The sequence below is a fragment of the Pipistrellus hanaki genome (assembly GCF_964339955.1).
Source record: "Pipistrellus hanaki genome assembly, chromosome: 2".
Classification (NCBI taxonomy): Eukaryota; Metazoa; Chordata; class Mammalia; order Chiroptera; family Vespertilionidae; genus Pipistrellus; species Pipistrellus hanaki.
The window spans coordinates 112,950,917-112,971,017 of record NC_140504.1 but is presented as its reverse complement, the minus strand read 5'-3'; the positions used below and the strand labels follow the sequence as shown (position 1 = coordinate 112,971,017).

General features: G+C 42.1%; 1 protein-coding gene across 9 annotated transcripts in view; it reads left to right on the top strand.

Annotated features, from left to right (window-relative positions):
* LOC311617030 (serpin B6-like) overlaps positions 1–12,285 on the top strand; it is a 34,154-nt gene extending 21,869 nt beyond the window's left edge. For all 9 annotated transcript variants that reach the window (XM_084873151.1, XM_084873145.1, XM_084873146.1 and 6 more), the window contains 6 exons: positions 1,807–1,981; positions 4,532–4,681; positions 8,854–8,971; positions 10,306–10,448; positions 11,403–11,558; positions 11,782–12,285. In XM_084873151.1, the coding sequence (XP_084729277.1) occupies positions 1,817–1,981; positions 4,532–4,681; positions 8,854–8,971; positions 10,306–10,448; positions 11,403–11,558; positions 11,782–12,186 (1,137 nt within the window). In that variant the 5' untranslated portion in view covers positions 1,807–1,816 and the 3' untranslated portion in view covers positions 12,187–12,285. The remainder of the gene's footprint in view (positions 1–1,806; positions 1,982–4,531; positions 4,682–8,853; positions 8,972–10,305; positions 10,449–11,402; positions 11,559–11,781) is intronic.
* The last annotated feature ends 7,816 nt before the right edge of the window (positions 12,286–20,101 follow it).

Here is a 20,101-nt window from a genome sequence, read left to right as displayed (position 1 = left end):
GCCTGCAAGTGTGGCTCAGTGGTTGAGCGTCGACCTATGAACCAAGATGTCCTTGGCTCGATTCCCAGTCAGGGCACATGCCCAGGTGGTGGCTCAAACCCCATTGTGGGGCATGCAGGAAGCAGCCGATCGATATGTCTCTTTCATTGATGTTTCTATCTCTCTATCCCTCTCCCTTTCTCTCTAAAACAATAAAACATATTTTTAAAAAGCAAAAACAAATAAACAAAAAATAACTAAAAAACATTCAACCATCTTTTCTTATGTAACTTGTGATTGTATTTGTTATTGGGGAAATTGGGGTATCCCTTTCCCCACTGAGTGCTAGAAGTGGAGTCTTAAGAAAAGAATTTTCTGAGACGCACATGAGAGAATGAGTGATTTTTATTTGTATAGGATTATATTTCTGTGTTTCCAAAGTCCCATTTCAGTCATAGAAGAAGTATAAAAGCAAAGCCAGTGTCCAGACTTTCCGTTCCATGTTGTAGTCAGGTCCAGTTCAGCATCAGGCTAGTTATGGTCCATTAAACATTGTGTTTGGGGGTTCAGATGGGTGTGGGCCATGTAGACAAATGCCAGGGAGCAGGGGTGGGAGAGGTTGGTAAGCCTGGAGTCAAGTGCAACACACCAAGAGCAACCATGAGTATAATAGAGGAAGTTTCTGCCGAAACCGGTTTGGCTCAGTGGATAGAGCATCAGCCTGTGGATTGAAGGGTCCCAGGTTCGATTCCGGTCAAGGGCATGTACATTGGTTGTGGGCACATCCCCAGTGATGGGTGTGCAGGAGGCAGCTAGTTGATATTTCTAACTTTCTATCCCTCTCCCTTCTTCTCTAAAAAAAAATCAATAAAATGTATTTTTTTTTTTTTTAAAGAGAGAGAGGAAGTTTCTTTGTTCAGGAAATTAAGTATTCCAAATCTTCCTCCACTAACAGTGGCCATTCCCATTTTGGCCAATGACCTCTGTCTACAAGTGTGACTGACAAGTACCTTCCCCATGTCACCTCTACTTTACTGGGCATGTGTCTATCTCTCCTCCATTGGACCCCTGAGGAATGTAAAGCTTTAACTTCCTGGCAAAGCTGCCCAATGACATGCCTATATTTGGCCTTCCCTTTGCTACTTTTCTGTTCTTACTCACAATGGTATCATTATGAATGAATTTTAAGTTATAAAGTAACTAGAGGGGTCCCTCAGCCCTGCCTGTGTCCTCTCGCAGTCCAGGAACCCTTAGGGGATGTTGGACATCCTTAGCGCTGCCCAGGGGTAGGGGAGACTCCCACCACAGACGTGCTCGCCAGCCTGTGGGAGTACACTGACCACCAGCGGGCATCTCCCGCTTTGAGCATCTGCCCTTAATGGCCAGTGCACGTAATAATGATCAGTCGTTCTGCCATTCAGTCAATTTTAGGGGATTATTATAGAGGATACATATAAATTTATTCAACACACCAAACAATGCAGAAATGGAACCAAAAGCCAGTAACTCCTTTCCTAATGTCTCTCCCAGGAAGTAAGAGGTTGAGTGTGTACCGTCCACACCTTCTCTAGGCTCACGGACACGTGTATAGATAGAAGTCCTCCTGCTTATCCCCAGAAACCAGGATTCTATTATAAGCATAACTTCAATGTTTTTTCACTTAAAATTAGAAACACAATATAACTTTGAGGTTCCCCCAAAGGAAAAGTTTTATGTGCATTTGTTTGCTGACTGAACCAGGGTGTCAGTGGTCACTGTTAAGAGCGTGAAATACAGTCAACTATAAGCCTAGTTTATGTGATACTGACGTTAAGTCCATCGTTTCAGACTCGCCATCATGGATACTCTTTCTGAAGCAAATGCCACTTTTGCCCTAAACCTTTTGAAAAAGCTGGGTGAAGACAAATCGAAAAACGTGTTTTTCTCGCCCTTCAGCATCTCCTCTGCCCTGGCCATGGTCCTCATGGGGGCAAGTGGAGACACCGCAGCCCAGATTGTCCAGGTACGTGCCTGAAGCCATTTCTGGGGAATAGGAAATACTATTAATTTGTTAGTTAACTGGTCTTCCATCTTTCGGATCTCAAAGTACTTGCTCTCTATCAGTGTGGCAGGGCTGTGGGTAGAATGCTGCCAGGGAAGGATGTGTCAGCCCTGGGCATGTGCCCTGGGGCGAGTGCCTCTGACCTGTTAGGGATGAGTGGCACCCTCTACTTGGGAAAGCAATCAGTTTCGCCAACCCCTGGTAGTGGTTTGTGTAGGACTTTGTGAGTAGACATAAAGCCACAAGGTTAGGTTGACTCTCACAGTAGTCTTTGGGTATTGTCAACTGCTTTTCAATTGTTAAATTTTTTATTTTAATTTTCTTATTTAACTGTACAATTTTTCAATGGTTTTTCAGTTCTTTGTTGTTGAGTGGCTACCTCAAAAAAACTTAGAGCTTAAGGTGAAGATTTGCTCTGGGTGGACTGAACGTGATCCTGTTCCACTTGGCGGGGCTGTGTCACTGGTGTAGGCCTCCGGCCTCCTCCATGCAAGTGGCCTCTGCGTGCTGCCTTGGCCTGGCCTCCCACATGGCCTCTCTTTGGCAGGGTGGCCTGGACTTCTTCATAACACAGTTCAAGCTTCCAGGAGGATAAGCTTGAATGTGCAAGTGCTTTTCCAGCCTCTGCTCTGTCACACATCCTGATGCCCCATAACTGAAGCCAGTCCCAGGGTCTGCCTCCAGAGTGGTGTGCAGGCACTAAAGACTAAGGTATTAGCTCATCGGGGTCCCTCCCTGATTGCCACAATCTGCCCTCTGGCTCCTAATGGTTTTCAGCCCTCCCATAGGAAAAATACACTCACCCTCCCTCTGTACTGGAGTCTGATTTCATCGTGGGCCCGGTTCGCGCTTGAAGTCTAGGAAGAACAAAGCTATTGAGGCTCTTTGGTGTGGTTCCTGGGTGCAGAGCTTTGTGAACTAAAAACAAATTGTTGCCCCTTTACCCCCCAATATACAGTGGTTACACAGGGTGGGATATCTACAGTGGACACACCCTTCACACGTTGTAGGGTGGTGTCTCAATCTGCTACAGCTACCGTAACAAGTACTACACACTGAGTGTTTGAAGCAACAAAATTCATTTCCTCATAGTTCTGGAAGCTGGAAGTCTAAGAAAAGGTGTCGGCAGGTGTTCTTATGAACAGTGGTGGGATATTGTATATATCAACTTAAATCTTGAACAAAAGCAAATGCTGGGTACCTGTTTGAGGCAGGACTCTGTGCTGGGGGACAGTGTCCTAAAGATGCTCAGGCAGGAGGGTCTCTGTGGCACTTAATCTTTCTAAGGTGTTAACAAAATGAACTAAATTCTGCCCTTTGAGGCCTAGTTCTTGGATTTACAATTGCCCTGAGGTCATATCCTACTAGTACTTTTAGAATCACTTGCCCAGTGGAGAGGCTGGGAATAAGAAACATTTTTATTTTCTACCCCACAAATACTAGGTTGGAAATACTTCCTTTAGATTCTGCTTGAAAATGAAGCCATCTTTAGCTTATCTTTATGTTCCCGTACTTTATCCCAGGGAGCTGAAAGGAGCCACATTCTTTCTGGACTTCTTCCCAAACCAAATCCACGGTTCACTTGCAAAATGTCTAACCTTTCCCATCATTGTAGATGGCAGTCTGTCCAATTCTGCCAGTCCATGCCTTGAGCTCCTTTTCTCCAGCCTCCAGTAAGAATTTCTTCACTGTCCTTCCAGCCTTTTCTCACAGTCTCCTCCCTCCCTTCCATCCAGTCTCTGACAGCTGTCTAAGTTCAAAGCAAATGCTCTAAACATATTAGATTTTTGTTATGGCATAACTTTATGTCTAGATTACAGTGTGGATTTTCTACGGCTGCAAAACAAACCATCCCAAAACTTAGTGATTGGAAATAACAATGGTTGATTATTTTTCAGATTTGTGGGCTGACTCCATGGTGTCAGCTGGGATCACTTATGATCCAAGAAAGGCTGCTGGCCAAGGTTGCCATTTGACCAGTAGCTCTCCCCCGGAGGTGTTGCTCTCCCAGGCTTTCCATGTGACTGCCACAGGACAGCTTGGATTTCCTGACACCATGGCGGCTGGGATCCAGGATAGCAAATGTGGAGCTGCCAGGCCTTTGAAGGCCCAGTGCTCCATTGGTCAGAACAATTACAGGGCCAGCCTGGATCCGAGGACTGGGAGGAGGCTGCAATTTTTGCTATTGGGAGTGGTCTGTCTTCACTGAGAATTGGGGCCAGGCTGACAGCCTTATTTTCAGGCAGAGAGCAAGAGTGGTGCACCCAGAAGCTGGGTCTGCAAAGGGCATTTCTGCTCCTGCCAGTGCAGGCAGGGAGGGCTCTGACTCCTTGCAGGATGTGTTAGAGGGAAGAGTGACTTTCAAGATACTTTTGTCTTTAGTTGGGTGACTATTCTCTTAGTCTGTAGTGAGGACCTGCACAGTCCTTAGGCAGTGTTGAGTGTTTTATCCAATTTCCTGAAGTCAAAGCATACTGAAGTTGTACATTTTTATTCTGTGTTCTGTTTCAGGCACTTTATTTCAGTAAAAGTGGTGGCAAAAGTGAAGATGTCCACCAGGGCTTCCAGACGCTCCTCACCGAGGTTAACAGGGCTGGCACGAAGTACTTGCTTAGAACTGCCAACAGGCTCTTCGGAGAAAAGTCCTTTGATTTCAACTTAGTAAGTTGTAATTGCTGTTTTCATTAAGGAAGTGAAGACCACAGGTAGTGGGGCGGGGTCATGGGGTACAGCAGAAAGCTTGTGAGCTATAAATTCACACAGGCGAGCATGACCTCTACTCACCTCTCACACTTCCTTTAACTCTCATTCAGTTTTGTACTCTGTAAAATAGGCCTTATAACAACTTCTATCCAAATACTTATGAAGCTTAAATGACTTATCATAAAAAAAAAAAAGCTAACATGGAGCATAGTACAATGTAAGATGAATTGGCCAAAACAAAGAAATTATAAAAAATGAATATTTCTAATCATTTTTTCCTATATTGGTAATTTTTGTGTGCAGTGTGAGGCATGTTCAATTTTTACACATAAAAATATTTTTATTGTTTTTTCCCACACAGAATTTTGAAAAATATATTTTTATTGATTTCAGAGAGAGGAAGGGAGAGATAGAAGCATCAATGATGAGAGAGAATCACTGATCAGCTGTCTTCTATATGCCTTCTACTGGGAATCAAATTCAGCCCACAACCCGGCATGCTCCCTTGACTGGAATCGAACCTGGGACCCTTCAGTCTGCAGGCCAAGGCTCTATCCACTGAGCCAAACCAGCTAGGACCAGAATATTTTTTTAAATGTTTATTTGTCTAAGTATATTGGTTCTCTTTATCTATAATGCTTTCCACGTTTTAAAAACCACTCAAGTGAATATAGTCATGCACCAGTGGGGTCACTCAGCGTGGCCTGCAGATCAGGCCTACACTGGCTCTCAGATATCCCCCGAGGGTTTCCGGATTATAAGAGTTCAGCCCAAGCCAAAGGACCCATGAGTGCATGTTCTGGCTGGGGAGGGGCTGCGGGAGGGCTCCAGGGCCTGTTCGGCTCACCCAGTCCCAATTGGCTGGACCCCAGCAGCAAACTAACCTACTGGTTAGAGTGTCTGTTCCTTGGTGGTCAATATGCTTCATCGCAACTGGTCGAATGGTCTGACACTTAGCATATTAGTCTTTTATATATATGGATACTAAAGGAGGCAAAGCAAGAGCCCTTGCAGTTTCTTTTCTACAATCCGTTGTTCCCTCCCCAGTGTAAGAGCTTTTAGAAATTTGAAGTATATAACCCCCATACATGTAGAAATTTGTTTTGTGTGGTTTTCCCCTATATAACATCATCATAACATCTTTTTTTTTTAATTTGTTTCTTTTCACTGAACATTATGACTTAAATTTTTTGCATCTCAATATATGTGGATATGCCTTACTCTTACTGTTATCTGGTATTCTTTTTCTGTTTTTGCTTTTTTTCTTAGTTTTTAATTTTTTTTTGTTTTCTGGTATTTTTTTTATTATTATCTGGTATTATTAAATATGGATGTATTGTAATCATTCTCCCGTTGACGGGCATTTAGGTTGGCCCAATCTGAACCATATAGACAGTAAATAACTATGATACTCCACTGTGGACTTGTAGAATAAAGGAAGGGAGTAAAGTTTTAAGTGAATATTGTGAAATTACTGTCCAAAATGCTGTAGCCATGCCACAGTGTGATTTTTTTTTTATAACCTGCTTTACTTATTTTTATCAGTCTTAGCTACTTCCTAGGTTATCATTCTTTTTTGAGCTTTAGATATAAGAAAAAGAAAACTTTCAATTAAGACAAAGGGATCCAAGATCATGTGTAATTACAATAACAAATTAAGGAACACACACAAACAGATACAACCAAAAGAAGTAAAAATAATGACAAAAACATAAATGTAGAGGGGGTGAGGAAAAATTGTAGTGATTTTAGGATGTGTTAGAACATAAGCCACCATCCACTAAAATGGACTGCTATTAACATAGCTTGGTATACATGAAGCACATCATAACCACAAACCAAAAATCTATAAGTGGTATACAAGAAATAAAGAGAAAAGGATCCAAACACAATAGAAAGTCATTAACATAGAAGAGAGAGAGCAAAAGAATAAGAAAGGAACAGAGAACTACAAAAACTATCAGAAAACAATTAGATAGAAATACCTATAAAAAATTATTTTAAATGTAAATGGACTAAATGTGCCAATTAAGAGACATAGGGTGGCTGAGTGGATAAAAAACAAACAAGACCTGTGTGTATGTTGCTTATAAGAGACCTGGTTCAGATTGAAAGACATACACAGACTGAAAGTAAATGAATGAAAAAAATATTTGATGCTAATAGAATTTTTTTAAAAAGATGAGGTATTAATACTTGTATCACACAAAATAGACTTTAAAACAAAGATTGTAATAAGAGACAAAAAAGGCATTTTCATAATGATAAAATGATCAATTCAACAAGAGTCAATAACTTTTAAACATTCATACACCCAACATATGTCAAATATTGACAGACCCAATATATGTCATAACCCAATATATGTCAAATATTGACAGACCTAAACGGAGAGATCAACATTAATACAGTCATAGTAGGGGACTTGAATACCCCATTGACATCATGGGATAGTTCAGCCAGACCAAAAACTAACAAGGAAACAGTGGCCATGAGCGACACATGAACCAGGTGAACTTAACAGATATCTTTAGAGCATTTCAGTCAAAAACAAAAGAATATACATTCTTTTCAAATGAACTGGAACATTTTTAGGATAGAACACATGCTAGGAGGTCACAAAACAAGTCTCAACAATTTAAGAAAATGGAAATCATGTCAAGTATCTTCTCTGGTAACTATAGTATGACTTTAGAAATCAGGTGTGAGAAGAAACTGAAAAACACACCAACATGTGTAGATAAATACATGCTACTTAACAACAGGTTGGTTAACAACAAGGTCAGAGAAGAAATCAAAGTCTACCTTCAGACAATGAAAATGAAAACACAGTCACCTGAAGTCCTAGTCAGAGCAGTTAGTCAAGAAAGAGGAAAAAATGGCATTAGGAAAGGAGGAAGTAAAACTGTCACTATTTATAGATGATATAATATTACATAGAAAACCCTAAAGACTCTATACCAAAAAACTGTTAGAACTAATAATTCAAGAAGTTGGAACACATAAAATCAATATACAAAAATTTATTGCATCTCTATACACTAAAAACAAACAATTAGATTAAAAAACAATTTACAGCCCTAACTGATTTGACTCAGTGGGTAGTATATTGTCAATGAATTAGTTGTTCCAGTATATTTGTTTTACATCAAATTGTCTACTTTTATTTGGCATAATGTAGCTATTCATTAATATTATCGTTTCATAAACTATATTAACAAAATATAGTTTAAATTTTTTGGAGGAATCGCTCATGCTCTAGAACAATCCATCCAAAATGGTAGCCACTAGACAAAGGTAACTATTTAAATTTCAGTCTAATTAAAGTGAAATACAGTTAAATATTCAGTTCCTTAGCAGAAGTAGACATATTTCAAGTGCTCATGAGTCATCTGTGTCTTAGATTTGGAACATTTCTAAAGTTGTGTTGGGAGTGGTTGTATAGAATTGCACATTTTTTCCTCATTATATGGAACAATAGGCCCTGGTTCTGAAATGTAAAGGGAACTGTGGCTCTTGCTGTGGGCAGAATGTCACTTAGCAAATGCAGTGGCCATTGGAATGACACTGTCGTTTATGCATCTAGTGTCTATTTATTTCACTGATGCACAGCTACTTCCTTGAGGATCTTGCAATTTATGGTGTTTACTTGATATTCAGACTACTGTTATGGCCTGAATATCCTGAATATCAAATGTAGGTGGAAATTGAGAAATTAGATTTCAGGTTAATTTCTCATTTACTTCTCATATTATTTATTTATTCCTCAATATTTTTAAATTTTAAAAAGATATATATATTTTATTTATTTCAGAGAGGAAGGGAGAGGGAAAGAAAGATAGAAATATCAATGGTGAGAGAGAATCATTGATCAGCTGCCTCCTGCCTGGGCATTAAGCTAGGGCATGTGCCCTTTACCGAATTGAACCTAAGATTTTTCAGTCCGCAGGCTGATGCTCCATCTACTGAGCCAAACCAACTAGGGCACCTAAATATTTTTATTTCTTATATTTATTTATTCCTCTTCCACATCATGAAATTATCTATGTTCTTTTTTGTCACAATTAGGAAGTAAGCTGGTGGTGGTGCTTGTTTTTGTGGCTATGCAATTGTATTGTTGTCTCTCCCAGTCTTTCAAAGAGTCCTGCCTCAAATTCTACCAAGCGGAGATGGAAGAGCTTGACTTCTTCAAAGCTGCAGAGGAGGCTAGAAAACATATCAACACCTGGGTAGCTAAGAAGACAGAAGGTGAAAATACATTGTTATTCTATTTTATTAGTACTAGAGGCCTGGTGCATGAAATTCGTGCATGGGGGTGGGGGGTGTCCCTCAGCCCAGCCTGCACCCTCTCTAATCTGTGACCCCTCAAGGAATGTCTGACTGCCTATTTAGGCCCAATCTACACAGGCAGTCAGACATCCCTCTCATAATCCATGACTGCTGGCTCCCAACTGCTTGCCTGATTGTCCCTAACAGCTTTTGCCTGCCAGCCTGATCACCCCTTAATCTCTCCCCTGCCAGCCTGGTTAATGCCTAACTGTTTCCCTGCCTGCCCAATTGTCTCTAACTGCCGTCCCCTGCCATCCTGGTCACCCTTAACTGCCCTCCCTTGGCAGCCTGGTCATCCCTAACTGCCCTCACCTACCGGCCTGGTTGCCCCCAACTGCCCTTCCTGCAGGCCTGGGTCCCCCCCAACTGTCCTACCCTGCAGCCTGGTCGCCCCCAACTGCCCTCCCTTGCAGGCCTGGTTCCTCCCAACTACCTTCTCCTGCTGGCCAGATTGCCCACAACTGCCCTCCCCTGCCAGCCATTTTGTGGTGGCCATATTTGACCACATGGGGGTGGCCATCTTGTGTTGGAGTGATGGTCAATTTACATATACTCTTTTATTAGATAGGGTTCTAGTCGATCTTACTATCAGTTTCTTCACAAGAACATCAAATGTAAACAAATGCTTTTTTCTCAAAATAAGAGGGAACTTTTAAAGTCTACTTCTGAAATATTATCAATGTATCACCATTTTCTCTAGTAGATACATTGATAATATTTTTCCTGTTCTTATCCTCATATTTCTGATGTCTCTAAGTATGCACTATACCTCTTCCAGAACAATCCACACTTGAGTTTTGGTTGTTATTAATATGAATATAGTCTTTCTTTTATTCAAATAGTATAAAGAGGACTTGGATCCCTGTCTTCCTACTCAGCATGGCGCCTGCCCTGTGGAGTACCCTACAGGATGCATAGTGGTGCCCTCACCCACCTATGACTCTTCACTTATCCTTATGCTGGTTACAAACTCTCACCTTTCTTCACACCTGCCTACCTCCCTGTCCCACTTGTGATGAATTCATCCTGCACATATGACTTTGTTCATTTATGTGTTTTATTTGTGATGGTATTTTAAAATTTATTTTTGCTGCTGCTGTTTTAAGAACCAGGATCCCTTTCCATGGTTATATTTGGGGGACAGTAAATTCCTTCATCTGTGTACTTGTCTACACAGGGAGATGGCCCTATCTGAATATTACCAAACCTCAGGACACTCATAGCTAACTGGTTCTTTAATTCTTCTTTTTTAGGTAAAATTACAGAGTTGCTGTCCCCAAATTCAGTTAATCAAGATACTCCTCTGGTTCTCGTGAATGCCATTTACTTCAAAGGAACCTGGGAGAGCCAGTTTAGCAAGCAGCAAACCCAAGAGAGACCATTTAAAGTTAGCAAGGTGACTATTTTGCAATAACAAAGGAGGCCCTTGGAACCTGTCCCTGTGTCCAGGGGGCGTGCTCTCAGGTCTTGGGGTCATGCTCAATGGGCCTGGTTTGCCCACAGACCCACCAAGGGGCCCATGTGGCTCTAGCAGATAAGTTCAGGGAGATGGGAGCAGATGGCATCGGGGACAAGCTCTTATCACTATTGCAGGTTGCTTTAAGGACTTCAGTTTTCAGTCCCTGGGTATGGAGGGGGAGCCACAGAAAGGTGGTCAGTCAAAGAGTGATGTGGTCTGATTGATGATTTTTTTTGCCAGATCCCTCTAACCACTGGGTGAAAAAAAGTCACAAGGGGTAGGGGCCCTTAGTGAATCACTTAGAAGGTCATCCCAGTGAGCAGCTGTAGGCTGGTAGCAGTGCAGGTAGAAAGAACAAGTTGGATTTTAAAAGTAGACCCAAATGGTTAGCTAATGAATCAGATGAGGGGTGTGAAAGACAGGAATCAAGGGCACTCCAGGGTTTTTGACAATGGAATGAATGGCATCTATATCAGGTGAGATGGGGAAAATTATAAATGGAACAGACTTGGAAGGGAATATGAGGAGCCCAGTGTGACATGGGACATTGGAAGTTCCTTTATGTCCAAATGCAGGTCTCAAGCAGTCAGTAAAATATATTAGTCTGGAGTACAGGGGAGAGTTCCCAGTAGAAATATAAGTTTGGGAATCCTAGTTAAAGTCACAAGACTGAATGACACCAACAGGGGAAAAGCAGTGTAGGATTTGAGTCCTGGATTCCCATGTCTTGAGGTTGAGCTAGTGAAACCAGGCTGGCAAAAGAGGGGGCTGACGTGGTCTTCTGGAGGCAAAAAAGTATCTCCAGAGGCCCAGAGTGGTCGGCTCTGTTGATTTTTCTAATGTGTAAACTGGTTCTTGTTTCAGCTTAACGTTTATCCTTTTCCTTTATAGAATGAGCAGAAACCTGTGCAAATGATGTTTAAAAAGTCTACCTTTAATATGACCTACATCGGAGAAATATTCACCAAAATTTTGGTGCTGCCCTACATCGGCAAAGAGCTGAACATGATCATCATGCTTCCCGATGAAAACGTCGACCTGGAGACGGTGAGAGTGCTGAGTCCTGATTTGTGCTGGGAGGCAAGGGGATCACATTTGCTTCTCTGTGCAGCAGTTCTGAGCGTTGCCCAGGGAATGTTTCTAATGAATGCTACATAACTTCCCATCACTGCCATCTCCTACTGCACAGCATAGAGCATACACAGCGCAGCCCGGGGTCCGCTGGGCAGCGCTGTTCTAGATCATCAACTCTTCAACCCTCCTCTTCTAGGTGGAAAAGCAGCTCACCTATGAGAAATTCATAGAATGGACCAGGCCAGATATGATGGATGAAGAAGAGGTGGAAGTGTTCCTCCCTAGATTCAAACTGGAGGAGAATTATGACATGAAGGATGTCCTTTGCTCTATGGGCATGACCGAAGCCTTTGAGCAAGGCAGAGCGGACTTCTCTGGAATGTCGACTGGGAGAGACCTGTTTCTGTCCAAGGTCATTCACAAGTCCTTTGTGGAGGTCAACGAGGAAGGCACAGAGGCTGCAGCTGCCACCGCCGGCATCATGTTGTTTCGAAGCGCGAGAATCATGCCCCGGTTCTATGCTGACCACCCCTTTCTTTTCTTTATTCAGCACTGCAAAACCAACAGCATTCTGTTCTGTGGCCGATTTTCCTCCCCTTAGGAAAGTGGTCGACACTGCCTGTAGCCCATCTCCTGTCTCCTGTTTCCTCTGATACTTCACAGTGTGCCTGAACCCAAAAATAAAGGCCCTAGTTTTGAAGTTCCATGTTTAGATCTCCTTGTATATTTGTGTTCCACATGTCAGTGTTTTCTAGGACCTGAAATTGCCATTCGGGAGGGTCTGTCACACTGGCAGGCTCAGTACTGGCTCTGATCAGTGCCCTCCCATCTTCACTTTGGGCCAAGTGCTGCGCTCACGCTGGCCGAGCTGCTTTCCTCCAGGCACATGGGATCGGCGGCGCTCCTCTCTCTCTGCACACACTGGCACGATTAGTGATGATCAGGTGAAAAAGAGACTGAGGAACTGTGGGAAGCAGGTCTCAGGCCCTCACCTGGGGGAGTTCAAATCCAAAACTTGTGAGCCCCCAGAACCGGCACAGCAGCTGGGAGAGCAGTTAATTGGAGCCCCTGAGAAACCAGTCCCGTTTCCCACGCGTGTTTTTGCTCTTATCGTAGTTTGCATTCGTGATCCGTGGTCACATACTTGTTAAAATACACAGTCATGCCTTTCCCTGAAATAGCTAAATTACTATGAGCGGCCAGAGGTAGACAGGCCCGTTTACAATGATATAATTTAAGACAATTTCATGAGTATACAGGCGACTTTCTATTTTACTGCAGGTATTAGGAAAGAGGTGGCTAAGGTTTCTGCAGCCACTTGTACTACTTGCTGGAAATGTGATCCCTATGCTCAGTGATACAGAAACCAATTGACCTGTGAGGTTCAGTGGGAGCGCTGTGCTGTTTTGGGGACAGCCACTAAGAAATCCACACTGACTTACTTGCACCCAGCAGAAGCCTGGTCTCCCTAGACTTGAACTACTGTGATGTGTATTTGCATTCTGTTGCTGGTGCACTTTCTAAGCCACTTCGCCTTGGGAGTGACTGGGACTGAGGAAACACTTATACTGTGTGTGGTATGGGAAGATGAAAGGATTGTGAGGGCATGGCTGGTTTTGTCACCCACCTCTACTCAGCATTAAGCGTATTTGCCGTGTGTAGTGCAATAGTCCCTCAGCATGCAGGTCCCTCAGCCTGCAGGTCTCAGGCATCTGTCTACCCTTTCCCTGGATGGGAATCTTCAGGCACATCAGGGGTAAGCTATGAAAATGAAAGCCATCAGTTCTATTACAGACCTGTATACAAATAACTTTGCTGTGAAAAAGAAGACATAATGTGCGCAGAATAAACAACACACCTTCTGATCCAAGAGGCAATCTATGTCTCACTGAGCTGTTTTACTTTAGCTGACTGTTACAGTGCCTTTGAAGAGTTATCACTTGATGCAGGATTTTATAAAAAGGCACAATCACCTGAATAAGCTTCCACATCTTTGATGAGATTGCAGCAGAATATACAACCGTATGTTATGCCATGTTTCTACAAAACACAGTCCTCCCAGGGTAGTGCTGGGAGAAAGCTGTCTCACCCATTCACGAATGTTTCCTGAGCACCTGCTTTGCACTAGTGGTTTTACTAGATGATTTTACTTAGCCCCTAGCAATGAATAAACCCAGGAGGGAACTGAGGTCCTGGGCTAACCTGAACAAACTTCTAAAAGCTAGCAAAGGGGTACAACCAGGGTCTACGGTCAGTACTGATGACTGACTTTCAGTTTCCTTCTGAGGGGCTGTGCCTTACCCTGGGCATTTGTATGAGAGGCTGAGTGGAGAGACCACACCTCCCACCTGTAAGAAAGTTGTCAGCAAAGCAGTGCAAGAGAACAGGAGAGATTCCTCTATTAACAGGAGTCTTCTTTCTCTGCTGTTTCCAATCTGAAAGGTAGGTCTCAAGCGGACCCAGTACAGGGCTCTGGGTGTGGATTTAGGGCCTAGAGCAGCAGAGGCTCTTAGGAGCTGAGCCAAAGGGTAATGCCAGAGGGTGGGAGGTGCTGTGAGCCTGACCCCACTGATCCCATTGCCATTCTCAGAGGAGGGCCACCAGGGTGGCAAAGAGAGATGGGTGCCTGGCCCCTGGATGTGTGGAGGCCCAGGGTCTGGGAGGAATGGGCTAGGGCAGGAAGCCCATGCTCAAGCTCATGCATAACCTGATCTCATATGCTGGCTAGTGGGCAGCAGGGAGCCGGTGTATCAGGACTTGCCTCAGTGTCCCTGCCAGGTGGATGTGGGATCATGAGCTGGAATGTGGACTCACCTCCAGAGGCCTCCCAACCCTGAGCCCAAATGGGCTTCTTCCTAGTGGGGGTGTCACTGAATTTATAAAGGCTTGTTCCACAGTGGACAGGACCCAGGATCTGACTGCTGGAAGCATGGTGATAGTGATCCATAATCTCATTGGCTCCCAGGCACTAGACGAGTTGCAAGACATCTAACTACTGTTATGTTTAAAGGAGGTTTCAGTATTGGGGGGAGTTTTTGCTTAATTATTTTTATAAATATAGTATGTTTAAATTTTTCTACAATGGCCGAAACCGGTTTGGCTCAGTGGTAGAGCGTCGGTCTGTGGACTGAAAGGTCCCAGGTTCGATTCCGGTCAAGGGCATGTACATTGGTTGCGGGCACATCCCTGGTGGGGGGTGTGCAAGAGGCAACTGATCAATGTTTCTCTCTCATCAACGTTTCTAGCTCTCTATCCCTCTCCCTTCCTCTCTGTAAAAAATCAATAAAAAAAAAATTAAATTTTTCTACAATGAACTGGTATTCTTATACAATAAAAAATATTAAAAACCTATAGGAAATAAAAGCTTTCTGCTATATTTAAATATTGTGTGTGTGTGTGGGGGGGGGGTCTGTTTTTCTCTTTTCTTTTTAAAATGTAGTCACCATTGGGTGGAGAAAATAAGATGGTGGCATAGGCAAACCCTAAATTGCTGCCTCACACAACAATTTGAAAACTACAAATAAAAGACAAAACGTCTATCAACCAGAACCATGGGAAAGCTGGCTGAGTGGAGGTTCTACAAGTAGAAGGAAAGCGAAAAGAGCACTGAGACTTTCACAGTGCTGAAAAGCTGAGGTACAGAGACACGTGAAGTGGGCTGGTGACGGGTGATTGGATGTTTTGCTTTTTTCAACCTGAAAGGAGACAACCTCCCGATTACTCTGAAATCCAGTTTCTGTGGAGATGAGGGGGAGCCAGACTCCTATGGGGAGAAGCTAGACTGTCGGCCCTCGGGTCAGAAAGTGAGGGTGACTTTCTTGCAGAGGTGCGCCCAGCAATCATTGTTTACTGCATTGGACTGTGAGATGCAGGAACTTGGAAACTCATAATCTACAAACACACCCAGGCTCTGTGCAGCAGCTTTAGTATATAAATGGCCTGCCCTATTGCAGCTTAACCAAACAAACTGCAGCTCTGATCAGACAGCTCCAAAACCTCCAAAACCTCCAAACCCCAAGCAAAGAGAAAACTAGTTCTTGCTGTAGCTCCTACTGGGTAGCCTCAGACAGTAGCTGACCTACACTGCATTGGAGATCCAGAAACTAGTGTATCTAGTGGTCAGTGTGAGACGACACCAGATTTCAAGTACTCTCATAAGTGACACACTTAAGAGGCAGACTCAGTGAACTGAAATAAGTCCCGCCCCATAAGCATGTCTCCAGCACAGCAATTCTTCCATTATAGACACAGTGGGTCCTCACAGCCAATTGGCCTGGAGATCAATTCCTCCGAGTGACACCAACAACAATCAAGACTTAGCAAAACAAGGCTGTACACACAGTCCACAAAGGGGTGCACCAAGAGTGTCCACCTCAGGTAACTGAGAGGCTGACCCATTGGACCATATAGGACACCAAGCACACAAAGCCACCCTACTAACTCAGTGAAAATGAAGAGACAAAGAAATAGATCATATACAAAAACAAAACAAAACAAAACAAAAAAAAAAACAAACAAAAAAAAAAACGGAGGAAAACAAACAACTGGATATAGAGTTCAAAACCACAGTTAAAAGGTTTTTCAAGAATTTCTTAGAAAAGGCTGATAAATGTAGTGAGACCTTCAAGGATATGAAAAAGGACCACCTAGAAATTAAACATACACTGACTGAAATAAAAAAATATACAGAAACCCAATAGCAGACTAGAGGAATGCAAGAATCAAGTCAAAGATTTTAAATACAAAGAAGCAAAAAGCACTCAACCAGAAAAGAAAAAAAAAAAAAAATCCAAAAAGTTGAAGATAGTGTAAGAAGCCTCTGGGACAACTTCAAGTGTACCAACATCTGAATTATGGAGGTGCCAGAAGAAGAGAGAGAGCAAGATACTGAAAACCTATTTGAAGAAATAATGACTGAAAACTTTTCCCACCTGGTGAAAGAAATAGACTTACAAGTCCAGGAAGCTAACAGAACCCCAAACAAAAGGAATCCAAAGAGAACCACACCAAGAAACAACATAATTAAAATGCCAAGGGCAAAATACAGGGAATATTAAAAGCAGCAAAAGAAAAACAGTTAATTACCTACAGGGAGCACCCATATGATTGTCAGCTGATTTCTCAACAGAAACTATGCAGGTCAGAAGGGAGTGGCAAGAAATAAAGTGATGAATAGCAAGAACCTACAACCAAGATTACTCTACCCAGCAAAGTTATCATTCAGAATTGAAGGGCAGATAAAGAGCTTTACAGATAAGAAAAAGCTAAAGGAATTCATCACCACCAAACCAGTATTATATGAAATGCTGAAAGGTATTCTTTAAGAGGAGGAAGAAGAAAAAAGTAAAGATAAAAATTATGAACAACAAATACATATCTATCAAGTGAATCTAAAAATCAAGTGAATTAAAAATCTGAGGAGCAGAATAAACTAGTGAATATAATAGAATCATGGGCATAGAATGGGAGTGTATTGATAATTCTCAGGGGTAAAGGGGTGTGGGAGTATGGAAAGAGACTGGACAAAAATTGTACATCTATGGATGAGGACAATGAGGGGTGGGAGGTAAGGGCAGAAGGTAGAGTGGGAAGCAGGTGGAAGGGTGCTATGAGGGGAAAAAATGAGAAACAATTGTAATAATCTGAACAATAAAGATTTATTAAATTTAAAATAAAATGTCGTCACCATTGCCCTGCTGGCATGGCTCAGTAGTTGGGCACCAACTTATGAACCAGGAGGTCACAGTTTGAATCCTAGTTGGCGCACATGCCCAAGTTGTGGGCCCAATGCCCAGTAGTAAATAGCTGATTAATGATTCTCTCACCATCAATGTTTCTATTTCTCCCTCTCCCTCTCTGAAATCAATAAAAATATTTTTAAAAATAAAATATAATCACTGTGGCTGTACATTACATGCCCAGGAATTATTTTTCTTATACTGTAACTGGTAGTTTGTACCATTTGACCACTTTCACCCATTTCACTCACCCACCTACTCCAAGCAATCTGTTCACTGTATCTATGAATTTTTTGTTTGTTAGTTTGTTTTAGATTATACATAAAAGTGACATCACATAGTATTGGCCTTTCTTTGTCTAACATAATTCACTTAGCATAATGCCCTTAAGATTTATCCATATTGTTGCAAATGGCAGGATTTCCTTTTATATGGCTGGATAATATCCCATTATATATATCACACCCCCCTTACCCCTTATCCATTTAACCACGTGGACACTTAGGTTGCTCCCATGTATTGGCTATCTATAATAATAAAAGCATAATATTATAATTAGACTGGACAGCTGGACAATTTTCCAGACGTCATTCTGGATGTCCTTCCCAATGAAGCCGCTGTGGCAGGGTTGAGGCAGAGGTGGTGAGGGGCAATCAGGCAGGCAGGCAAGCAGTTAGGGGTGATCAGGCAGGCAGGGAGAGTGGTTAGGGGCAACCAGGCTGGCAGGTGAGTAGTTAGAGGCAAACAGGCAGGCAAGCAGAGGGGTTAGGGGCAATCAGGCAGGCAAGTGGTTAGGGGTGATCAGGCAGGCAGGCAAGTGGTTAGGGGCTATCAGGCAGACAGGCAAGTGGTTAGGGGCTATAAGGCAGGCAGGTGAGCAGTTAGAGGTGATCAGGTAGGCAGGCAAGGGCTTAGGGGCAATCAGGCAGGCAAGCATAGCGGTTAGGGGCAATCAGACAGGCAATTAATTAGGGGTGATTAGATAGGCAGGCAAGTGGTTAGGGGCAATCAGGAAGGCAGGTGAGTGGTTGGGGGCAATGAGGCAGGCAGGCAGAGAGGTTAGGGATGATCAGGCAGTCAGGCAGGTGAGTGGTTAGGAGGCAGTGGTCCTGGGTAGCAAGAGGGAGTTGGACATCCCCTGAGGGGTTCCAGATTGCAAAAGGGTGCCGTCCAGGCTGAGGGGACCCCCCCATCATGCACAAATTTCATGCACTGGGCCTCTAGTCCTATATAATAAAAGCCTAATATGCTAAGTGTCCAGTTGTCCAGTCCGCCATTCAACCAATCAAAGCATAATGTGCTAATTATATGCTAGGGCTGTTTAACCACTGGCTATGAGAGCGCACTGACCACCAGGAGGCAGACGCTCTAACCAGTAGGTTAGCTTGCTGCTGGGGTCCAGCTGATCGAGTCTGAGCAAGATGGGCCAGACATGCCCTGGAGCCCTCCTGCAGTCCTTTTTCCTATATAATTCTTTTGATATTTACACCAACTTTATATCCTATTTTTTTCCTTTTTTAGTTTTATTGCATTCTAATATTGACTGTATATTTACCCAGTTATAAATAGAAACTCTATCTAAAGAGTCATGATATTAAAAAATTTAGTGATACAATTTTAGATTAAGTCCTGTATACCATTGAGCTCATATTATTCAATTTGTTTTCTTTCTCTCTTGTTTTGGTAGGTATAACTTTGTCTTTCTGTTTCCACATTTTGTTTTTTAAGATTTAGAAATTATTGAGAAATTAAAATTCACTCTTTGAATATTTTGATTCATTATTTTCATTGATTTTTAATAAAATGCACCTAGAATTTAAAGGACTCAATTCAAAGAAGGTTTATCACCATAGAATATTTAGGCTAATTTCAAATAATTTTGCAAAAGAGCACACATAACATAATTCCATTTGTTTATGGGCAACAGAAAGGAAAGCATATACTGACATGTAGACATATATTTTTTTATTAATCAGCAGTTTCATCACAGATATTTTGTGATTGTAATTATATAAAGAATATTTACAAATCTGGACAACTATGGATCCTATCTTGAGTGGAATAATAATGCAAACAATGAATGCAATCTGAATTGTGTGTACATCAAAATCAACTCCAACATTGCTTCCTCTCCAGAGGTTTTTAATTTGCTAAGAATATTGCTATTAAACAGGGTTGTGTTCCAACAACATTGAACTCATTGTCATTTCAAAATCTTCAGATGCACATTTTCACTGAATTTATAACAATTTAATTCACTAAATATTACATATTTCACCTCTGAAAGAATCAACTTACAGAAGCTCAACTTAAATTTTACCCATGAATTAAATGAACAACTTAATTACCTTTTTATTTGAAGCACTTGATGAAACTGGATTTAGCAAAATGTTAAGTTTTCCTTCTGCTAATGGAGCCAACACTTTCATGCATTGCTTCACTTTTTGAAAATGACAGAAAATAACTTAGAATAACAATGAAATGAACTTTGTGCTTCATGTTCATGTGGAAATGCACCCCTGTAGCTGCACTTGTTAGATTGTTGTCTTTGCATAGAATTTTCTTAAAATAATTGTTAACTTTTGAAGGAGATAGTGATCCCTTATGGAGTTACATCTTCTGGTCTTCACATGATGAGAGATAATACTATGCTACCAGAGTGGGGGGCAAAAAACATTTAATACACATTACACATTCTATTTTTTGAGATATGAAAATTCAGTACCTAATTTTGAGCTAATATTTGCTAAAAGGACTTTTTGCAAAATAAAAAAGTAT